The sequence below is a fragment of the Scylla paramamosain genome, chromosome 39 (genome assembly GCF_035594125.1).
Source record: "Scylla paramamosain isolate STU-SP2022 chromosome 39, ASM3559412v1, whole genome shotgun sequence".
NCBI lineage: Eukaryota > Metazoa > Arthropoda > Malacostraca > Decapoda > Portunidae > Scylla > Scylla paramamosain.
In genome coordinates, this window is record NC_087189.1 from 12,433,257 (window position 1) to 12,457,381 (window position 24,125).

Consider the following 24,125-nt stretch of genomic DNA (forward strand, 5'->3'; position numbering starts at 1 on the left):
GGACACTACACTTAGGCAGAAAGGGGGAGAAAACGGTGTCTGCTCCCATTAGAATGCACTACAGCAACATGACAAGACAAGACTGCACAGAGTCACCCTCTGTCACAGGAGCAGACAGAATTCAAGTCACAAATGTTCTCTCGTCAGATATCTGGCTTCTCCCAGGTCCTGGCCTCCTGTAGGGCCTTGTATAGTATACAATAATAATAGTAGTAATGATAATGATAATAATAATAATAATAATAATAATAATAATAATAATAATAATAATAATACTGTAATCCCACTCTTAGACTTGCAATAATATGCCCTCCCGACTCGCTAAGCACCATGTGTACACTCTTAGGATGTCCAACCAGCTACTGACCAGCTGCCTTTGAGTGAGTCTGTTAAATTACCTCCTCCAATGCAGACACAGGAAGGGGAAACTGGGAGGGAGGAGGGGAAGGGGGATATGGAGGGGAGGTTCATCCTGCTTGCCTCTGCTCCACTTACTGTTATCCTTCACTGAATTGAACATTATCTTATAAAAAAATATTGTAAGGCTATTTGGAGGGCCAGGTGAAAACTAATTATACTAAAGAAGAGAGCTATCCTTTTGCTATATGATCTGTTTATTTCAACTTTCAAGAAGCAATGAAGGGGGGATATTGGGTCAGAAAGATCACTTCTCACTTATACAAAAATTTAATGTAAACTTGGTTTCTTCTTCTCACTATCTCTGTCCTCCATCTTGCTGCACTTAACAATAGATAGATTTAATAATTGTTTATATATTTTTCAATATATCTTCTTGGTCTATAGCACCAGTAAGTAATTCTGATTGTTGGCCTTGTATTTGTGGAAGCTTATCAGGCCATTTCCTTCCCATGGTAGCACAGACAGATTTTTAGAGTGACACCTTTTTAGAGGTTCATGCTGCCCTCTAGATTTTATCAGTGCAGTTGCTGTCAAGGACAGGATTGATTGGAAGTAGGTGGTTATTCTTCAGCCACTTGATGATAGCTTGAAAAATGACCAGCTTCTAACAAGACTAGAACTCAAATGACTTAGTTCAAATCCTGCCAGATTTCATATCCTAACAGATTTCATTTATTTTATTTTCAGCAGCACTCCATAGCACAAACAACAGTGATTGAACTGAGGCACCTTAGGGTCCACCAGTCACACCACCTCCATCAGACAGCCTCTCCGTCCATCCTCACAGTCCCATGCCTCCTTCTCTTAAGTCTTCCATCAGTAGGTAGCCTCTCCATCCTTCCTCCCTTCAGCATAACAGTTCCAGGCCGACAGTACATATCCCCTTCCCTCAATCTTCTACTTCTAGGCAATCTCAAGATCCTTCCTCACATCTAGCCACCTCCAAGTAGTTCCTCCAACCTTCCTCTCCAGAGCTGCTCACTACAGGACAGCCCTTGCAACACTCCTCTTGAAGAGACCTTACCCATGACCTGCCATGCTCCCCCATCTCAGCTTACTGTGGTGCCTTAGAGGAGGTGCAGCAGGTGAGGTGCACAGTTTGAAGTCACGTGGAATTACACATAGTGCACACATATACAAGTATTACATAAGTGGATGTAAAGTGGATGACGAGATGATGAGGAGGGTATACAAGTGTAGGTCAAATCTGAATATTAGAGTACAAACACATTAATGAAAAACATGTTTGCATCACTGTTATGATTTACTGTATACTGCTGCATAACAAAGGTGTTAGCTCCTTAAAGGTTATGCAAATAGAATCAATCTCTGTCTCTCTCTCTCTCTCTCTCTCTCTCTCTCTCTCTCTCTCTCTCTCTCTCTCTCTCTCTCTCTCTCTCTCTCTCTCTCTCTCTCTCTCTCTCTCTCTCTCTCTCTCTCTCTCTCTCTCTCTCTCTCTCTCATCACTGTGCAGTGTATCATCCTTGCTGTTGACAAATATCATTAACAACAAAATAAGCCAATAATAAATTTATCATTGCCTTGAGCAGTCTTTCATTACTCCAAAAACTGACGAAGAGTTGGAGTTCATACCAAGAGCCATGACAAACGCAGGTGACTATCCGGGAAGGCCCCCACATAATTAAGCTGGCTGAATGCCTTCTCACTACAGGATCATGGATTATCTTGAACAGCATTCAGGAACAAATTAAGTTTGAGAACTGAGGTTCCACTGTATACAAGTTCTACTCATATGTATCTAAGCTCTTGAATGAGATGGCTTACTATGATTGTATTGCTTGGGTGTAATAAGATCTACTTTGATTTTCACCAGTTTGGGCTCCAGGAGGCATCTTCCCCAATTAGGTTATACCGTATTGGTTTTAAAAGGAAGTATCCCCAAAAATGGCTAATTTTCTCCTGGGCCTTCCTTGGCCTTCCCCACCCAAAACACTTGGATTCCCACCAGGGACACAAGGCTGTGGTTTGTTAGCTGTAGGGCCTCTTCATAGCCATGGGGGTAGATGGGGGCGCCCAGGATGGTGAGGTGTGTGTGTGTGTGTGTGTAGAGAGAGAGAGAGAGAGAGAGAGAGAGAGAGTTACATAGAAAAACAGGCCACAACAAACTTTGTGGTCCTCACGACGTGACCTGCCCTAGGACTACTAAGGTGATAGTAGAAGAAAAGGACAAGAAAGCAGAAGGCTCTCTCCCCACCCTCCACTCTCCAGCATAAGCCATACAGGAAAACAGATCGGAAAGAAATACCTTACAGGATTAGAGAAGGAAAAACCCGAAGGAAATTTTATAGGAAAAAGAAAATAGATGAAATGAGGTGCCCCCATTTCCTGAAGGCAAGGAAGTTAATCACTAACAAACAAACTGTTAGCCGCAGATTGCATAAAAAATATATGTCAAGACGGCGTTAAAAAGCTATGGTATTGCAGTCTATCGTGTCTCGAGGAAGCCCATTCCATAGATTTACTACAAGGTGAAAAAAAAAAAAATGATTCATGAGAGTTTGAATTTCCCAATAATTTTAAAATAATTTCCTCGCGTGTAATTTGAAGAGCCTATCGTGAAATATTTACTGCAGTCCATGTTATCAATATCTTTGATGATTTTAAACACCTGTATTAAGTCGCCTCTTAGTCTTCGTGTTAATGGGAAAAAAAATTATTTCTTTAAGATGCTCTTCGTATGATTTGTTTCTTAGACTTGGTATAATTTTTGTTACTCTACGCTGAACTCTTTCTGGTAGTAGGGGCACCATGATTGAACGCAATATTCCAAAAGGGGACCAACTAAAGAGTTATAGAAAGTGAGGATTTATAAATATAAATAAATGTAAATAAAATCTGAATATAAATCCATAGATTTATATTCAAAAGATGCCGATTAAGCCAATTACTTTATTTGTTTTCTTTACGACTTATGAACATTGTTGGCTAGGTTTTAAGCTACTCGATATTTTCATTCCTAAATCAATTTCGTTGTCAACACTTCACGTTGGGTACCATTTAAAATGTAAAAAAAATTAAAATGTACGTTTCTATACTTCGCTATATATATATATATATATATATATATATATATATATATATATATATATATATATATATATATATATATATATATATATATATATATATATATAATTGTGTGTGTGTGTGTGTGTGTGTGTGTGTGTCTATATATATATATATATATATATAGAGAGAGAGAGAGAGAGAGAGAGAGAGAGAGAGAGAGAGAGAGAGAGAGAGAGAGAATATATTATGAGAGATAGTATATTATAATGTCCCGGTTTTAACTCCAAATAATCTGGTCACATTAATTATACCTCCATGATAATTATATACCCTGTTATGACATCATAGAATCTCTATCAAAGTAAAAAAAAAAAATAAATAAATAAATAAATACGCTTATGGCAACACTAAATATATGCCTACTATTGGCTAATATGAACGAAATATTTTCATATTATTCACGCAATTTCTTTGTATACTAGGATGCAGGGACACTTATTCATATTAGATTGTACTGCACTTCTTCGTTCATTGTTATATACCATTTGCAAATTTCCTAAATAATGTTAATGATCACATACATATATTAAACACTACATAAATGTTTAGGTTGTAACTCGTGCGTACCTGCCATCAGTGCTCGTGTGGAACCGTTAAGGCGGAACCGGTTCCTAGCGGTTCTTGGCAGAACCGTCGAAACCAGTTCTAGAGCCAGTTCCCGCCCAGCCCTACTCCAGATCCTTAACCTCCTACCAGCCCTCCACACACCTAACTTATGGTTCTCTGCCCTTCACTTTCTCTTAGCCTCTCCCTCCTATTAGCCGCTTCTTCAACACTATTATTTCACAACACCCATCCACGCAAAGCAAGTACAAAACCTTCCTCACTCACTTTGGATTTTAAACCTCTTTCACTATAACAGTTTTTGTCCTACATCACCCCTCCTTATTTCCAAACAAAGTTATTATCAACAAAACAAAGGAGCTTACAATTTACAAATAGGAATGCTTAAATTACAAAGAATGAACACGATGAACAGAACTAATGTCTCAGTAATTAAGATCATAAACCTTTGCTAGGTGATGGTTTAGTCACACTGTAGCCGGTCTTGAGGCACTGTCCCAGTATTCCCTGTACACTGTAAAAGGTAACTTAAAGGAACAAAGTGAGGAACTGGGAATCCCTTTCTGTGTATGTTTATTGTCGGCACAATACAAGATCTTGCCGGGGTCACCTCTTTTGGGAGATATCTCAGCCTCGTATGTAGATAGATCTTTTAAGATCTATCTGCATACCAGATCTAAGTTTTTTTTTTTTATTTAGTTTGGTAACATAACTTCATGCATTGTTTTATTTATTTATTTTTATTTATTTATTTATTTTTTCATATATGAGATCCACTTTTTGGGAGATATATATATATATATATATATATATATATATATATATATATATATATATATATATATATATATATATATATATATATATATATATATATATATATATTAATAATAAGAAATATACTTTATGAAACGAGAGTTTGCCTAAATCATGGCAAAAATATTTAATAGATTTTTATTGCTATATTTTAGAAACATTACACTACACTGAAAGTATACTTAAGCTTTGGGAGGCAATACATACATGCCCTGATGTATCCAAACCTGAAACCCTTACATTTCCAGAAAAAATATCATCCGTATCATTATAAAGAGCACAGTGAACACTGAAAAAATACAAGTTGGGTGCGGCTGCTGCTGCTGTAGCAATAAGCCATCCTGAAGCTAACATGGGTAGCTGCCTTGAGTTCCTGCCATGGTGACCTTCTCTCAAGCTGTCACAATATGCATGTGTTGTTAAAATAAATGAATGCAGGAGGCCTTCAGTGAGGAATGCAAGAAATAGATTTATTTATTTATCTATTTTTTTTTTTTACTGGAAGCAGGTTGATACTTTTTTTTATAAGAAGCTAGTTTCCAAACAAGTGAGGTGATACTGAAGAGAAAAAAGATAAAGATGCAACAATCTAGTTCAGTGTAAAAGGGATTACATATTTAATTCAAAGTAAATAATACAGAGGGGTCAATGTGCCAGACTGCAAAGGTCATATGGCATCATGGGAAGAGCGAGAGCAGGGTAAGAAGTAAAGGAGGAGCGCTCGGAAGGAAGTTGCAAGGGTTAAATCAGATGGAGAGCTTTAGTGGTATGGAGAAACGACATAAGAGCAAGGAGAGAAAAGATGGGAGTCTCAGTAAGGACGTCAGCGAGGCAAAGAGCCCAAGCTAGGGAGGAAAGGTGGGGGAAGGCCACAGAGGCGAGACAGAAGAGAACATGGGGAAGAGAGGAAGGGATGTCGCAGGATGGACAAAGAGTAGGAGAGTGGGACGTGAGACGAAGAGCGTGTGAGAGGGGTGTGACCAATACGTAAATGGGCCAGGGCAGATTCCCAGCGTCTGTTAGGATGAGACGGTTGAGACCAAGGGGAGACAGACGGCTTGACAGCACGAAGTTTATTGGAAGTGAAACCAGACCAGAAAGACTGCCAGCGAGCGAAAAGGAAGGACTTAAGAACAGGAAAATAGTCGGAAACAGGAATCAAGGACAGGCGAGGGCAGGGAAGGGTGAGGACTCCACGCGCTAAAGAATCAACCGTGTCATTACCATGGATGCCAGCATGGCTATAGCTACCCAGCAGAAACGGATCGTTTTAAGACGGATGGAAAGGCGAAACAACCGGCCCTGGATTTCACAAACAAGGGGATGCGTAGAGGAAAAAGAAGACTAGAGGGAGAGGGAAGACCAAGAGTGGGTAAAAAGAGTAAAAGAAGAGGCCAGGCGGGGAGAGGCGTTTAAGGGCCAAGAGTATCGCATACAGCTCACTGGTAAGAACACTAGCCTCAAGAGGAAGGCGAAACTGAAGGCGGGTATCAGGGAAGAGGACGGCAAAGACAGAACCAACAGGAGATTTAGAACCATAAGTATAAATATGGGTGCTATCGGAATGCGCAGGAAGATGGCCAAAGAAATGGGAACGGAGGACACAGGGAGGAGTATCAGACTTCGGGGAAGTCGTATAAAACAGAAGTGCACAAGGAGAGAGTGGGGGGTGGGTGAGCCAGAGAGAGGTGGAGGGAACATAGAAAGGGAGGGGGCACAGGGTGGGGGAAGATGGGTGCAAAATGGCACGCATACGAAGCGGAAAGGGAAAAAAAGCCAGCGAGGACGGGAGGTAAAAGACCGTGGACAGGGAGGGAGGAATACGCAAAGCAGAGAAAGGAAACTGGAAGGAACGGGCGTAGCAGCGAAGAAGAGGGCTCGGTGGCGGGAGAGAGATGGGAGGCTAGATTCAACATAGAGACTTTCAACAGGGAAAAATAGAAAGGTACCAAGAGCGAGACGAAGACCAAGGTGGTGGACAGGGTCAAGAAGACTAAGAAGAGAGGGGGAGACCGAAGAATAAACATGACAACCATAATCAAGAATCGAAAGGACCAGCACAGTATGCAAATTGAGCAGTCTTGTGGTCAGCACTCCAAGATACATGGGAAAGAGTCTGTAAGGGGCAGAGTCGGCGAAGGGCAGTATCTTTGATGGAGAGAATATGTTACCTTCAAGTGAGGTGAGAGTCAAAAGTAAGGCCGAGAAACTTGCCAGAAGCGCGTTATTCAAGAGGGGTATCATAAAGAAGAAGAGGAGAGAGGGCAAGCGGCACGGAAACAAGAGAAGTAAATAGAGAAGGATTTGGTAGAAGAGAACCGGAAGCCATGGTCGGTGGCCCAGGTAGAGGTAGCAGTAACGGCGGGATGAAGGACACGATGAAGAAGAGAGGAGTTGCCCGAGGCATAGATGGCGAATTCATCAACGTAGAGGGAGTATTTGACACCAGGGAGAGCGGAAACTATGCCATTAATGGCATGGAGGAAGAGGGTCAGACACAACACTGAGGTACACCCTCGTACTGACAAAAGGAACAAAAGGGAACAAGAAGAAGCATCCCGGAGGAAATTTTGAAAAAACCCCATGTTGCCGAGACGCCAACACAGGACAACTGATGGAGGGTGTGGTAGCGCCAAGTGGCATCATAAGCCTTCTCAAGGTCAAAGAAGACGGCCAAGACAGATCTGATGAGCAAAGGCAGAAGTGGTACACGTATGTAAACGGACAAGAGGTTCTTCCGTGCCGCGGGCACGCTGGAAACCAAATTGGGGGGAAGAAAGAAGGCTCTTACATTCAAGGTACCACATTTGCCGAAAATTAATCATGCGTTCAAGCAACTTACAAACACAACTGATCAGGGCAATGGGTCTATAATCCTGGGGAAGAGTACCGGATTTAATAGGCTCAAGAAAAAGAAGGATGAGAGCCTCACGCCATGGGGGAGGGAAGCCAAATAGCTTTGCCAAATAGCTTATGGATACGGCGCCAGACAAAAGCAAGGGGAGTGGAGGACGTAATGGAAGAGACGTAGGCACGCTAGCTGTCGGATTAAGCCAATTTAGCAGTCCGATGAAACCGAGCCGAAGCCCGCTTGAAATTAATAGGGGCTGGGAGTTGGCCAAGAGTGTCCCGCTTGCACGGGTAGCCACCCCAGGCCACGGGGTTCATCAGGGAACGCATCTGGAGGAAAAGGAGCGCATAGTTCTGGGGATGGAAACAAAAGCAGCGCTAAGAACGAAATCAGTGAAGTAAGCAAGCATATCAGAGGAAGAGAACTCGGAAGGAGAAAGAAAGACGGACTGCAGCAAAGGAAGCATAAGTACGCCAATCAGCCCTATCAAAGCACCAGCGCGGGAGTGTTGTGGAGAGAGGTATAGGAAGTAGGGGAGATAAGGACCGGAAAATGGTCGCTACAGTGGGTTACCTTCAAGAACCGACCAGGGAAGATCAAGTAGAAGAGCAGGGGAGCAGAGGGCTAGGTCAAGACAGGAGAACTGAATGCGGAGATCTGAGTGGGGTTAAGGAGAGCAGAGTCGAAGTCCTAACCAGAAGAAAGCGCTCAAGGGAGTGGCCACAAGAGTTGACTGCGGAATCCACCCAAAGCGTGTGACGACAATTGAAGTCACCAAGGACAACGACAGGGGGGGGGGGAGACAAGGGAGCGAAGGGCATCAAAATCGATAGGGTGGGAAGGGGGAAGATAGAGGGAGAAGACATCCAGCATCGGAGGGAGACACTAAGGACCATACAGGGAAGCGCAGTAGGGACAGAGAGGGAGTATAAGCAACAGATTGATGAAGAAGATTAGCAGAAGAAGAAATACAGTGTTGGGAGGGAAAAAAAAAGTGGTACTGAGGAACGGGAAAGGGCGGGCAGGTAGGGATGGTTTCTTGAAAGCAGATCACAGGGGGCATAAGAACTGAGGTGGCGGAGGTCCTGTCTATGGGAACGGAAACAACGGATATTCCACTGAAGAATAAACATGATCAGCGAAGGACAAGACTCGGAATGGGGATTCGCAGGAATATCAGGGACAGAGGAGGCGGAAGGAGGGGAAGGACAGGGGTCCACAGCCATGGAGGCCGAGGGAAGGAAAGAAGGAACAAGGTCATGGGCAGACGGGTCAGGGGGGGAGAGGAGGAAGTCTGAGAAGGGAGAGTAGCACGGGAGCAGCCAGGAAGTAGGGGATAGTGGAGAGGCTTAACGGCAGAGGGAGAAGGAGGGGTGGGATTAGGGGGGGGCGTCCAGAGGAACAGGCCGGGAAATGGGGTAGGGGAGGGAGGGGGGATTAAAGCGGCGAAGGAGGAGAGGAAGAAAGAATATAAATCCCTCTTTTAGTATAAAGAACAAAAACCCTCGATACACTACCATCATTATTCTGGAAGACAAAGCAGAAAAAAAAAATAAATAAAATTATAAGAACCAACCAAAACTTACCCAAGCCTAACGCCACCACCACCGCCGCCGCCGCTGCCGTAGAAATCAGCAATAAATAAAGTAACCAACGCAACTTGAATCTTGACTCAACCTATGCATTAGGAATGTGCGAGTATATCATCACCATTCCCCTCATGTTCCTCACCATTATTATCATCATCATCATCATTATCAGTCTCATTCCACAACACGCCACAGGATTCCTCCTCTTCTTCCTTCTCCTTCTCCTCCTCCTCATCATCATCATTACCATCAGTCTCCATAATTAAAACATGCTATAGACTTCCTCCTCCTCCTCCTCCTCCAATCATCCCTGTCGACTGCCCCTCTATCCCAGACCGCCCCAGTGCACCCTCCTCAGCTCACCTGTCTTTGCCTCCCTCAATACACACACTGACACAGCAGTCTATAACAATGTACAGTCCTGGCCGGAATTCAAGCAACCTGCACTCCCGCTGTGTTTTTTTGTTTGTCTGTCTGATGAAGGCCAGTATTTTCACCATTCGAATAGAAAAGTAACCATAATAGGCACCTGCAATTGTAGGCACCTGCCGAAACGATAATTACTCCCAGTGAGATCTAAAGCACTGCATCAGGAGGCGCTGTGAAACTTGTCATTACACCCAGCTGTGACCTCACTGAACGTTTCCCTTTGTGTCTCACAATACAAGGGGGCAGTCACAGCCTGCCCTCTGAAGACAACTCTCTTCCTTCACAGAAAACTGCAAGGACCTAATAACATACACACCCTTCACCCAAAATTCAAAATCATCATGGCGACTCCAACACCAGCCTCGGAGTCCCCATCTGGAGAGGAGACCACAAATGTCCTCAGGTCGGACTGCTCTTCTGGTATCGACCCTAAGTGTCTTGACACCCCCCTCAACTTATTCTTCATTAATTTCTGTAACATTCGCGGTCTTAGATCTAATTTTCAATCTGTAGAACGCCACCTCTCCTCTTCTAAACCTCATCTTTTCCTCACTGAAACTCAGGTGTCTGAGGCAACTGACAGTAGCCCCTTTTCTGTTCCCTCCTACTTTCTCTATCCTCATTTTCAATCCAAGCCTGGATGTTGCGTTTATGTGAGCAACAACATAACTTGCTCTCGTGCCCACGCTCTTGAATCTTCCGAGTTTTCCACCATCTGGCTACGACTACAGAGTCACTCTCAAAATAAATTTATCTGTGCTGTATACCTCTCACCTAAATCCTCTGATTATAAGAAATTCTTTGATTACTTAACTTCCAAAGGGGAGCACATTCTGACTCTCTTCCCTTTTGCAGAGATCTCCATTCTTGGAGACTTCAATGTTCACCACCAGCTTTGGCTTTCCTCTCCCTTCACTGACCATCCTGGTGAACTGGCCTTCAAGTTTGCTATCTTCCACAACCTAGAGCAATTGATGCAACACCCTACGCGTATTCCTGACCGTCTTAGAGATACGCCCAACATTCTTGACCTTTTCCTAACTTCTAATCCTTCTGCTTATGCTGTTACTCTCTCTCTTCTCTGTTGGGCTCCTCCAATCACAATCTCACATCTGCATCTTGTGCTATCGCTCCAATCCCTCCTCAGGATCCTCCTAAGCGGAGGTGCCTCTGGCGTTTTGCCTCTGCTAGTTGGGGGTAACTGAGGAGGGATTTTGCTAATTTCCCTTGGAATGACTACTGCTTCTGTGTCAGAGACCCGTCTTTGTGTGCTGAGCGCATAACAGAGGTGATAGTGTCTGGCATGGAGGCGTACATTTCCCACTCTTTTTCCCGACTTAAACCTTCCAAACCTTGGTTTAACACAGCCTGTTCTCGTGTTATACATGATAGAGAGGTGGCCCACAAAAGGTACTTGAGCCTTCCATCACCAGAATCTCATGCACTTTATACTTCTGCCCGGAACCATGCCAAGTCTGTTCTCCAACTAGCCAAAAACTCCTTCATTAATAGAAAGTGTCGAGGTTACGTTAAGTTAGACTGCTCTGGCAAGTAATTAACAACACTAAATTCCCCGGCAATTGGGAGAGAGAGGCCTGTGTTCTGAAACTATACGCTCTCTCACCACGACTATTTTCAAAGGCCACAGAGATTATTAGCCGTGCTCACAACACTGCTTCTCCTGTTAATGCACAAATCAGTCGTGTGCGGCGGCCATGATGTGAGCACGTATTTTCGTGTAATATCGTAATATCCATCAGAGAGAGAGAGAGAGAGAGAGAGAGAGAGAGAGAGAGAGAGAGAGAGAGAGAGAGAATCAATGTGAAGATGCCGTGTAGTGCGTGAGACTGAAGGGTTTTTGGTGATGGTTGGCTGCGTTGTAGCGAAGTTATGGTTTTTATCTAATCTTACTCCCTGCAGTGTCACTCTCTAGTGCATTCCTCACGAGTTGTATCACATACAGAATGTCACCAAGAGCAAGCAGAACTCTCTCGATCAGCTGAGCATTACTCTACTCTCGCAAGACGCCTCTCCTTTGCCGAAAATTGAGGTGTTGGGCTGTCACCCTGACTCCTAAAAGTAATTTTAAACGTTTTAGGAGTATCCCTCACCACCCCTCCTAGCCGCTAAAAGTCTTTTGAGTCTTAACCTCTTCAACACGATGACGCACCTCGCGCGTGAGGCTCGCCCTCACAGTCGCATGGTGACGCACCTCGCGCGTGAGGCTCGCCCGTACAGTCGCATGGTGACGCACCTTGCGCGTGAGGCTCGCCCGTACAGTCGCATGCTGACGCACCTCGCGCGTCACTCTCCTATCTTACTTCCCACGGTGGATTCGTATGTCGTTTGGCCTTCTAGGCGGCGCGTTTTGTCTCTCGCATGCTTTACTCACTCAAATCTCTCAGCTCCACCACCTCCGCTCTTAATCAATCATGAGGCAATAACCATTGCTGCCCAGATGGTAACATCCCCCTCCCCCTCTCACCTCCAGCCCTCCACGCCACCTTAACCCTCTGCCTCAGTGTCTTTCCCTCAATCTCGCTTTGTCCTTCAATCAGTCACCTGTTCTGTTCTTGCTTTCTCCTCTTACTGTTCAAATGGTTATGGATGACGCTTCTGATGACAGTAGTGGGGATGAATATACCCCAGACATGGAGGACAGTGCTGATGACTGTGACTAACAGTGAGGATGAACTTAACGTTCTTCAGGTAGAGATGAGAGAGGCTGAGGAAGGTTGGTGGCTGACAGCTCTACCCACCTTGTTCCTACGTATGCATGCATAGACTATATTAGTAATTTGCTTACTTAGGTGAAACAAATTTATGATTTTACAATCTTTATATATATATATATATATATATATATATATATATATATATATATATATATATATATATATATATATATATATATATATATATATATATATATATGCCCGGGGAGGGGGGAGGAGATAGGTTAGGTGGGAGGGGGGAGGGGATAGGATAGGTGGGAGCGGGGAGGGGAGAGGGAAGACAGCCGGGAGGGAGGAGGGAGTGCTGCCTTGGGAGGGGGGAGGGGGGGAAAGGGATAGGTTAAGTTAAGTTAGGTTTAAGGTTAGAATAGATTAGGTTAGGTTAGGTTAGGTTAGATTAAGCTATCATGGCAAGTAAATAACAACACTAAATTCTCCGGCAATTGGGAGAGAGAGGCCTGTGTTCTGAAACTCTACGCTCTCTCATCACAACTATTTTCAAAGGCCACAGAGATTATTAGCCGTGCTCACAACACTGCTTCTCCTGTTAATAATGCACAAATCAGGCGTGTGCGGCGGCCATCATGTGAGCAATGCACGTATTTTCGTGTTACAAAACTACCCTTCTCTCTCTCTGTAACTCCATCTCAAGTTTCCTTTCTGACCGTTATATTGTTGCTGTGGTAGACGGTCACTGTTCTTCTCCTAAATCTATTAACAGTGGTGTTCCTCGGGGTTCTGTCCTGTCACCCACTCTCTTCCTATTACTCATCAATGATCTAAACCAAACTACTTGTCCTATCCACTCATACGCTGATGATACCACCCTGCACTTTTCCATGTCTTTATGTCTTTTTATAGACATCCAACCCTTTAGGAAGTAAACACTTAGGAAGTTAGTTAGGAAGTAAACAGTAAATAATCATCCATCCATTTCAATGGATGGATGATTGTTTACAAGGGAGTGTGTGTGTGTGTGTGTACAGGGACGGTGGCAGCAGCAGTGACTTTCCAGACGAGCACAATGGCAACGAGGCTCTGGTGAGTCCACTTGTATGTGGCATTGACTTAATTACTACCGTTGTTTTCATGCTAACTGCTCGTCTGATCTTGCTGACTGTATGCCTCCTCTCCACCTACGGCCTCACTGCACAGGACTCTTCTCTCTCTCACCCCTATTCTGTCCACCTCTCTAATGCAAAAGTTAACCAGTATTCTCAGTCATTCATCCCTTTTTTCTGGTAAACTCTGAAACTCTCTGCCTGCGTCTGTATTTCCACCTTCCTATGACTTAAATTCTTTCAAGAGGGAGGTTTCAATACACTTATCCTTCATTTCTTGACTACCGCTTCGGACCCTATTCCGGGACCGGCACCTCAATGAGTTTTTTATTTATCTATATATATATATTTTTTTTTATTATTTATTTATTTATTTTTTTATTTTTTTTTTTTTTGCCTTTGGCCTGTGTCCCTCTTTACATGAAAAAAAATAAAATGAATAATATATATATATATATATATATATATATATATATATATATATATATATATATATATATATATATATATATATATATATATATATATATATATATATATATATATATATATATATATATAATCAACAAATAATAACAATGATTTCTCTAATGAATGAAGCATGATACTGTACATCACATTAGTTTTATCCCTGAATCAAACTTGATCTAACCTTAACTTAGAAATAAGTGTGTGCAGCAACACAAATTTCAAATTAAACCCAACCAAAGCTAATGGTGGAAGTCTAGTTCGGCCCCTTGTTAGCTCGGCGCACTGGGAGTGAAGTGAAGATTTCTCTATGTTTATCCTTTATGCTCCTCCTTGTTAACATTTCTGTGGCTTCTTGTCACTGTCCATTTATCTGTCTATATGCTCCTCCCTCCTCCTTTATTTTTTTATGTTCCTCCTCTTTTTTTAATCTTTCTGTGGTTTCTTGTCTTGCTGTTAATTTCCCCGTCTCTATGTTCTTCCTGTTTTTTAATCGTTCTTCTATACCTCTTAAATGCATAATCTAATCTTTTATTTTTTTTACTCACACAAACACACAGATTCAGTTATTATCCTCCGTGTGTGCCCCTCAGAGGTTGTGGTAGTGGTTGCATGCGCGAGTTTCTCCATACTGGTTGACTTGTACATTGCGCAGCGGGAGGCTTGAGTTTTCTCTTCTTGCTGCTGCTGCTTAAATAGCTGCCTCGCACATTTTCCTCGACTTCCGTTAGAGAGGAGACAGAGGAGGAGCGAGAGAAGGGGAATGCTTGTCCTCTCGTTGGCGTGCGTGGCGCGGGGCAACAAATCCTTGATCATCAGCCTTATCCATGGGAGTAGAGACTGTGTGGTCGTAATTTTGTGCTGGTCACGTCCTCACAAACTCTTCTTCCTTCATAGGGTAGTCAGAGGAGGAGGTGGTGGAGGTGGAGGTTTCCCTGAAGCCGTCCTCAAAATTATCCTCAAAATTATCCCCAAAATTAGGCAATGGTATTTTGGAGGACGCGAGAGAACCCCCGAACCTTTACAGCAGCTTGTCGTTTGGCAAGGTAGTTGGCAGACTGCTGCTAGGAAAGCTGTATTCTCGACGCACAGATATCTGACCTGTAGGTTTGTCGTGCAACATATCCTGAGTAAAAAGATTGGTCACCATTTCAGCCTGGGCTTAGAGTGTTCTGTCCACCTCCATCCAGTTTCCATAGCTCTTCCTCCACTCTCTGGCGTCTGCATCCTCGCCGACAGCTCTTCTTCCGGCCTGTCCAACCTCTCGGCCTCTTCTTGCAGTGTGTGGCTTTCCTTGGCCATAGCGTTATTCATGTTCCTCTGGCCAGTCTTCATCTCCTTCGCTTCCTCAAACATCTCTTCATGAATCCATGCCCTTTGTTATTTCCAGTTCTGTGATGCGTCTGGTCATGCGATGCCGTGGAGGCTTCGATGGAGTGCTGTGCTTACCCTGTGTGCTGCTGCAAGGCTATCTCCACTTCACAGCGCTTCGCTTTCAGACGCTGCAGGGTCACCTCCAGCTCGCCAACATCATCATCAATTTTAGCACGACTGGATGTGTGTGTGTGTGTGTGTGTGTGTATGTGTGTGTGTGTGTGTGTGACTGCCAGTAGGGAGGTGCTATACGCTCTGTCCCTTGATTCCCCATTGCGTTCACCCTGCTAGTAGTCTCCTGTGCCGCTGCCTCAGAGTGGCAGTGTCTAAATGTGTCACTGAACAAGAACGCTGTACTTATGGCAGAATTAATGTATTCAGATAAGTTCAAAAATTAAACGAAGCGAGGAAAAATGAAAGATGGGCCAAGATAGAGCCGAAGTGTGCAGTGCGCGAAGGCGTGTGGCTAGGAAGAAGGGAAAGCACGTGTGTGAAGTAAACAAACCACCAGCTTCCTCCTGCTGCAGGCGGCTACAGGATGAAGACCCTCATCCCTAGCATTGTAAATGTGTGTGTGTGTGTGTGTGTGTGTGTTTGTGTGTATATGTGTGTGTGTGTGCGTTACCAGACATTAGGGCAGGCCAGGGTTGGTGGTGGGCGAGGTTCACTGCCACTAGCCTGTGACACTGGTGTGTGGTGGCAAGAGCATATGATGTCCTGTGCCCTTGCCGGAGTGTGTGAGTCACTGAGCGGATCGTGTCAGCTCCTGGTGTGAGGGAGGGAGAGGTCAGAGCAGGGACAAGGTAAGGGAAGCAACAGACACGTGACCTAGCAGTGACAAGCTCACATTTCTGGTCTTAACTAGGAAAACTTTTTCATTAAAGATGTGTTTCTGCCCTTGCAACACAAGGAAAGGTGGGTAATTTTTACACTCACCAGTCTCTCAATCCTAGATTAAACTATTTTTGTTAGTTTTTTTTCCTGTTTTGAATTAATATGCATGTTTTTTCAGCAAATAATTTACCCCCCACATCCCCTCAGAAACCAATGTTTTGTGAGAAAAATAAAAAGCAGATTAATACAAAACAGACCAAAATCTACAGAAAGAAAATAGTTTGGTCCTCACAAATAAATGCCACAGCATTAACACTTACTCATGATGTTCCCTCTGAGAGGACTGGCCAACATTTGCCCATGGCCGCCAGCTCGCCGTCATACACCACCACCTGACCCGACCTAACAAAACTAACCTAACCTAATCAAACTAATCTAACCAAACTATATAAAAAAAAAAAATTAACATAACCCAACTTAACCAAATCTAAGTGGCATCTTTGCAAAATGTGGCAATGCACTGGAAATAATTGGGGCGACACCCACAACAGACAGACATCTTCCTCAAACTAATTCAAATATTTCAGAATGAGCCACTTCCTCCTCAGGATGAAATAAAACATTATGATTGGCTAAATTAATTCTGCATTTTTTTTAACTGGCCAGTGGCTGCATTCTCAAACAAAAGAACCAATCATTGCAACTGATTTTGCACTTGTGCAACAGGTGTGAGATACACACACAAACGAATTCACGTTCACCAGGGTAGATCAGTGCCTGACTATCCATCACATGCGGTATGTGTCACTTCCAAGCATTGTCACAGGAGTGAGTGAGTGGGTGCTTTAAAGAGGGCAAAGCTCCCAGCAGGGAGTTTTTTTTTTTTTTTTTTTTTTTAGGGGGTGGGGAGGACCACCAGCCAAGGGCAACAAAACTTAAATAAAAAGAAAGGTCCACTGAGGTGCCAGTCCTCAAACAGAGTTGAAAAGCGGTAGTAAAAAATTACAGGGTAAGTGTCTTGAAATACTAGAAGTAGGCAGGGAGTGCCAAAGTTAAAAAGGGATGAATGATTGAGAATACTGGTCAACTCTTGCATAAGAGAGGTGGACAGAGTAGGGGTGAGAGAAAGAAGAAAGTCTTGTGCAGCAAGGCTGGGGAAGGATGGAGGCATGCAGTTTGCAAGATCAGAAGAGCAGTTGGCATGAAAATAGCAAGAGATGCATCATTACAATGATGAGAAAGAAGATAAAGGTGGTCAACGAGAGGAGTGGATAAGACGAAAAGCTTTTGATTCCACCCTGTCTAAAAAAGAGCGGTAGGAGTGAACCCCCCATACATTTGAAGCATATTCCATACGTGGATTGATAAGGCCCATGTAAAGTTAGCAACTGTGGGGGGTGAGAAAAACTGGCAGAGACAACTCAGAAGACCTAGCTTCATGGAACCTGTTTTAGCTAGAGATGAGATGTGAAGTTTTCAATTTAGATTATAAGTAAAGGACAGACTGAGGATGTTCAATGTAGAAGAGGGGGACAGTTGAGTATCATTGAAGAAGAGGGGATAGTTGCGTGGAAGGTTGTGTTGAGTTGATAGATGGAGGAATTGTTTTTAAGGCATTGAACAGTACTAAGTTTGCTCTGCCCTAATCAGAAATTTTAGAGAAATCAGAAGTCAGGCATTCTGTGGCTTCCCTGCGTGAACTATTTACTTCCTGAAAGGTTAAATATCGACAAAAATATGTGGAAAAGTGAAGGGTAGGCTGCGTTTAATTTGAAAATGCCCTTTGGCTATTAGGAGAGTGGTGGTGAGGAGGTTTTGCGTGTCTTGTGGGATATTACATGAAGGAGTGAGGCAGGCTGGTGGCCCAGCCAGTATAAGGCAAGTCAACCATTTCCTTCACTTTTAGGTCTACAGCAACATTTCAAGGATGAAACTTTTTCTGACATGTTTTCATGATTATCATGTATTCATTATAGTAAATAACTTTTTAGGAAAGTTCTTTTCCTTTTGGGAAAAAAATACTAAGAAACTGCCATCAAATTAATTGAAAATATGTCAGAATCTTTCAGTGACAAAAGTTTTGTCTCAAAATGAACAAGATGCAGCTTTCTGAAAATTTACTATATTAGAAGCTTTCTCTTCATAACAATACTTTTATTTTCTTAGGAAGTGTGTGTGTTTGTGTGTGTGTGTGTGTGTGTGTGTGTGTGTGTGTGTGTGTGTGTGTGTTTACATTTACCTAGTTGTATTGTGCAGGGCAAGAGCCAAAGCTCATGTTGTTCTGTCCCCATAACCATATTTATCCGGTTTCTCTTTAAACATGTGTACACTATTTGTGACAACTACCTCTTCCTTCAAATCATTCCAGATTTCAATAGTTCAATACAGGAAGCTGTATTTCTTGATGTCGCTCAAACATCCACTCTTCTTTATTTTCCTCCCATGCCTCCACGTCTGTCTCTCTCCCTCCTCCATCTGTGGTATTAAGTCATTTCTGCCTATTCTTTCTATATTGTTTACTAATTTGTACATTGTTATCAGGTCTCCTCTTTCTCTTCTCTCTTGTAATTGGTAATCCTGTCTCTTAAAATCTTTCTTCATAGTTTAAGTCTCAATTCTGGTACCATCTGTGTTGCTATCCTCTGTATTCTTTCCAATTTCCGTATATTTTTTTTTTCTGTGTGGAGCCCAAACTGCTGCTGCATACTCAAATTTAGGTCATATCATGCTTGTTATAATTTTCTTCATCATTTCTTCATCTAAATAGTTAAATGGCACCCTAATGTTTGTTAACAAGCTGTATGTAGAGCTGAATATTCCATTTATGTGCCTTTCAGGTGATAGTGTGTCCTGGATCATTACTCCCAAATATTTTTCTTCATTACTTTTTGTTATTATTTCTCCTCCCATTTTGTACCTCCATGAAGGTTTCTTTTTACTTTTTCCTATTTCCAACACATGGCATTTTCTCACATTAAATTCTAGTTTCCATCTTTATCTTTATATCTTGTCAGTATCCTTTTGTAACTCATTGCAGTCATTTTCATCCTTTATTATTTTAATTATTTTTGCATCATCAGCAAAAAGGTTTATGTAATTATTTAGATCCTCTTTCATATCATTTACATATATTTGAAACATAATAGGTGCCAACATAGATCCTTGCAGTACCCCACTTCTCACTTCACGCCAATTTGAATTAGTGTCTCTGATTGCTGTCCTCATTTCCCTCTCTTGTAAATAATCATCTGTCCATCTCAGTGGATGGATGATTATTTACAAGGGAGGGTGTGTGTGTGTGTGTGTGTGTGTGTGTGTGTGTGTGTGTGTGTGTGTGTGTGTGTGTGTGTGTGTGTGTGTGTGTGTGTGTGTGTGTGTGTGTGTGTGTGTGTGTGTGTGTGTGTGTGTGTGTGTGTGTTAGATTCACCTACGGTTGTCTGCTGGTCACCCAGCCAGCCATTCCCCTACGGAAAGAGCTCAGAGCTCATAGTGACCGATCTTCGGGTAGGACTGAGACCACTGACACACCACACACTGGGACAGCGAGGTCACAACCCATCAGGTGACATCCTGTAGGTACTTGCTGCTAGGTGAACAGTGGCTACTTGCTGCGTCTGGAATTTGAACCTGGTCCTTCTTGGTTGTGAGCCGAGCATGCTAATTACACTATGCAGTGTGTGTGTGTGTGTGTGTGTGTGTGTGTGTGTGTGTGTGTGTGTGTGTGTGTGTGTGTGTGTGTGTGTGAACTATAATTTTTTATGTATTTTCAGGAAGATGCGCCAGACTCGGATGACTCTGGGGATGAAATTCCTCCCGGCGGAGTGTTTGGCCTTGCAGGTGTGGAGGAGGAGGAGGAAGGGGATGGGGAGGGAGAGGGGGAGGGGGAGGGGGATGCAGACAGGGACGGTGGCAGCAGCAGTGACTTTCCAGATGAGCACAATGGCAACGAGGCGCTGGTGAGTCTACTTGTATGTGGCACTGACTTAATTACCACCGTTGTTTTCATGCTAACTGCTCGTCTGATCTTGCTGACAGCATGCCTCCTCTCCTCCTATGGCCTCACTGCACAAGACTATCTTATTTCTCTCACCCCTTATTCTGTCCACCTCTCTAATGTAAGAGTTAACCAGTATTCTCAATCATTTATCACTTTCTCTGGTAAACTCTGGAACTCCCTGCCTGCTTCTGTGTCTCCTCCTTCCTATGACTTAAATTCCTTCAAGAGGGAGGTTTCAAGACAATTATCCGTCAGTTCTTGACTACCGCTTTGGGCACTATTCCGGGACCTGCACCTCAGGGAGTTTTTTTTTTATTTATGTATTTTTTTATTTATTTATTTATTTTTATTTTTATTTGTTTATTTTATTTTTTTTCCCCTTTTCCTTTTTGGGGGGAAATTTTTGTCGCCCTTGATCTGCGTCTCTCTTAATTTTGTATGCTCCTTTAGATCTTTCTTTAGAGACTAGCACCTTAGTGGGCTTTTTTTTTTTTTTTTTTTTTTTTATATATATATATATATATATATATATATATATATATATATATATATATATATATATATATATATATATATATATATATATATATATATATATATATATATATATATATAGTATTTAGATCCCATAGAATCATAAACCAGCTTCAGGACAACACATCCCATTCAGAAAACATGATCCTATTTTTTAACTTTTTGTACCTGTATCATTACTTAAATTATCCTTTGGTTTCTTGCAGGATGGAGATGCATATGGTGAAGATTATGAGGTAGGTTTCTATTGTCTTTTGAGTAGTGTCTGTGTGTATGTTTGTTGTATTTTTCTAGTTGTATTTATATAATTGTAGTATACAGGGCCTAAGAAACATGTCATCATTTCTTAATATCTGTATCTATCTTTCTTTCAGTTGACATACACTCTTTGCCATGGGTCTGTATGCATGCATGTATTTAGCTTTATAAATGACTGAGGTTACATTGACATACAGGAAATAAAAACAGTATAGAGGAATGGAAGGAGTACAGGATATGAACATTTGGATACTGGAAGGAAGTAGATAATGAATTTTGAAATGACACTCCTTCCCTTTGTAGGACAATTTTATGTGAAATTATAAGTGTGATACATAATGAGAAAATTGCATACTGGAATAAAATTGTTCTGTGCCACTTTGACAATGAAAAGAAAAAAACGAGAGGTTAAATGTCTAAAGCACAAATAGTTTTTATGCGTTGCAGTTGTATTTAGGTCAACACAAGTATTCACACATACAGAGTAACCTCTCTTAATGCCAACAGAGTGACAGCAACAGTGACAGTGACAGTGTCTACAGCAGCCCCAGCAGCAGCAGCAACTCAGATGAGGAGGAGAACGTGAAGCTGACTGAGCTGTTTGGATTAACCGACAATCCTGAGGCGAACCGTGAGCGGCCACCAGATCTCAAGATGGACTCGATGATCATGGATGTGTGCTTCCACCCAGAGGCAGATCTCTTCTCCCTCGCTTCCATCGATGGTGAGGTGGTCATGTAAGTAATGGTGCTGATGCTGGCTGACTGTTTTGACTCCCTTTATTTCTCTCTTGTCTGTTCGGTCCACACATATTTTCACAGCTTTCCTTTTTGTTATACTGGTAAATCCTTATTTACATGTTTTCTATTAACACATTTTCACTTAAATGCCCTCTAATGATACTTAAATTTATTTTTAATTACATTTCACTGTAGTACCTTTTGTGCCAACTGCATTTTCAAAAAGTGCCAGATCGGCTGGCAGGCTGCTTGTGACACAGTATTGTAACCACTCCCACCAATAGTTCAGTGTTTACACCTGCCCCCCTTGGTGGCTATCTCACACACTGCTATACAACTACGAGCTATTATGACACCCAAACGCCCTTTATCTTCACCTGGGAATAGCACCAAAGAGATAAAACGTCACAAGACATTACATTGGAGCAGAAAATGGAAATTCTAGACCGATATGAAAAGAGACAGAAAACCTCTGTGATCACCCAAGCTGTAAGACTGAAGGAGAGCACTCTACATACTCTGTGATGGAATGCAGACAAGATAAAGGCAAGTGTATAGGTTGGGGCATCAAAATCAGCCCAAAGATCATCATACACAAGACAAGTGGTGGTGGAGAGGATGGAGAAAATGCTGACAACATGGATTAAACATGAAAACAAGACAAGTGTCCCTATCAGCATGGCCATCATTCAAGAGAAGGTCAAGAATCTAATGCATGATATTGGGACTGAGAAAGCTAAAAACTTTCAAGCAAGTTGTGGATGGTTTCACAAGTTCAAGAAATGCCAATGATTCCACATCAAGATGATGGGAGAATCAGTAGTTGCAGACACTGAGGCAGCAAAAACATAGCCAAAGACCATGAAAAAAATCCTGAAGGAAGGAGAATATTCGGTTAAGCAAGTCTTAAATCTTGACGAAACAGTTCAGGTGCTGACAAAGAATAACCTGCGCAGCACATTGGCTAAACTAAAAGATGGTCTGACAAAGTTGGAAGAAATCGACCCCAATGTTGATTGCAGTTTGTCTGTAGCAAGAAATGTTATGGGCATGGTCTGCTACTCTGAAATATTAAAAGATCTGGAAAAGCAACAAATTCAACCTACATTGTTTAGTTATTTTAAAACTGCAAAGCAACAAGAAAAGTGGATGAATCAGAAGTGGAAAGTATGGAAGGATACAACGTGTCAGGAGAGAAAGTAGAAAAAAGTGGAAAAGTGAAAGGAAGCAACTTTAATGACTTAGAAGTGAATGACTCTGAGGAAATGGATGGCCTTGAGGAAGTGGATGGCTCTAAAGAGGTGGAAGAAGAGTATTAATGGCATGTGTGCATGGAGGAGAGTGGGGTCAGCAGCGGAGGTGGAGGAAGATTAGTGAGGTGCGCCACGCACGTGTGTGTGTATGGCAGGAGAAGAATTGTGTGCATGTGTTTCTGGAGGACACATGAGTAATTATGCAGTTATTATAATTAAGGTTTTAACAATTCAACATTATGTTTACATAGTATGTTTACTAACCAAATAAAGGAATTTTGTGATGTACTAAGTGGTGTTTCATGGTCAAATCCCTGTACCCCAACCATATACATTAATTTTAATGGCATAATTACTTTCTAATTATGTAGTTTCTAATTACACATTGTCTTAATGAATCTATATGTCGCATAAATAGGGATTTACCTATATATATTTTATTCATTATATTTTTGTTATATGGGTGCTGTGACTGCTTCTCTCTTGTCTACCCAGTCTACACTCATTTTAATGACCTCACCTTTCCCTTTTTTGTCATATTTATCATTTAAACCAAACTTCTTGTCCTATCCTCTCCTGTGCTGATGATACCACCCTGCACTTTTCCATGTCTTTTCGTAGATGTCCAGCCCTTCAGGAAGTAAACAGTTCATGCAGGGAAGCCACAGAACACTTGACTTCTGATCTCTCTAAAATTTCTGATTGGGGCAGAGCAAACTTAGTATTGTTCAATGCCTCAAAAACTCAATTCCTCCATCTATCAACTTAACAGAACCTTCCAGACAACTATCCCCTCTTCTTCAATGACACTCAACTGTTCCCCTCTTCTGCATTGAACATCCTTGGTCTCTCCTTTACTTATAATCTAAACTGGAAACTTCACATCTCATCTCTAGCTAACACAGCTTCTATGAAGTTAGACATTCTCAGTCGTCTCTGCCAGTTTTTCTCACCCACCAGCTGGTAACTCTGTACAGGGGCCCATGTTTGGAATATGCTTCACATCTAGAGGGGTTTCCACACATATCACTCTCGTAGACAGGGTGGAATCAAAAGCTTTTCATCTTATCAACTCCTTTCCTCTAACTGACTGTCTTCAGCCTCTTTCTCAT

General features: G+C 42.3%; 2 protein-coding genes across 17 annotated transcripts in view; both read left to right on the forward strand.

Annotated features, from left to right (window-relative positions):
* LOC135092195 (uncharacterized) overlaps nt 1–1,827 on the forward strand; it is a 28,578-nt gene extending 26,751 nt beyond the window's left edge. For 12 of the 15 annotated variants that reach the window (XM_063990505.1, XM_063990498.1, XM_063990491.1 and 9 more), the window contains one exon: nt 1,108–1,827. The gene's annotated coding sequence lies outside the window, so the exon portion shown is untranslated. The remainder of the gene's footprint in view (nt 1–1,107) is intronic. The other 3 variants (XM_063990506.1, XM_063990499.1, XM_063990504.1) reach the window with 2 other exon arrangements.
* A 13,980-nt stretch (nt 1,828–15,807) lies between these two features.
* Nucleotides 15,808–24,125, forward strand: part of LOC135092197 (WD repeat-containing protein 55-like) — a 16,827-nt gene continuing 8,509 nt past the window's right edge. The window contains exons 1-4 of one of the 2 annotated variants that reach the window (XM_063990511.1): nt 15,808–15,959; nt 20,002–20,187; nt 20,969–20,998; nt 21,528–21,757. In XM_063990511.1, coding sequence (XP_063846581.1) covers nt 15,936–15,959; nt 20,002–20,187; nt 20,969–20,998; nt 21,528–21,757 — 470 coding nt within the window. In that variant the 5' untranslated portion in view covers nt 15,808–15,935. Of the gene's footprint in view, nt 15,966–20,001; nt 20,188–20,968; nt 20,999–21,527; nt 21,758–24,125 lie in introns of both variants that reach the window. The other variant, XM_063990510.1, reaches the window with a different exon arrangement.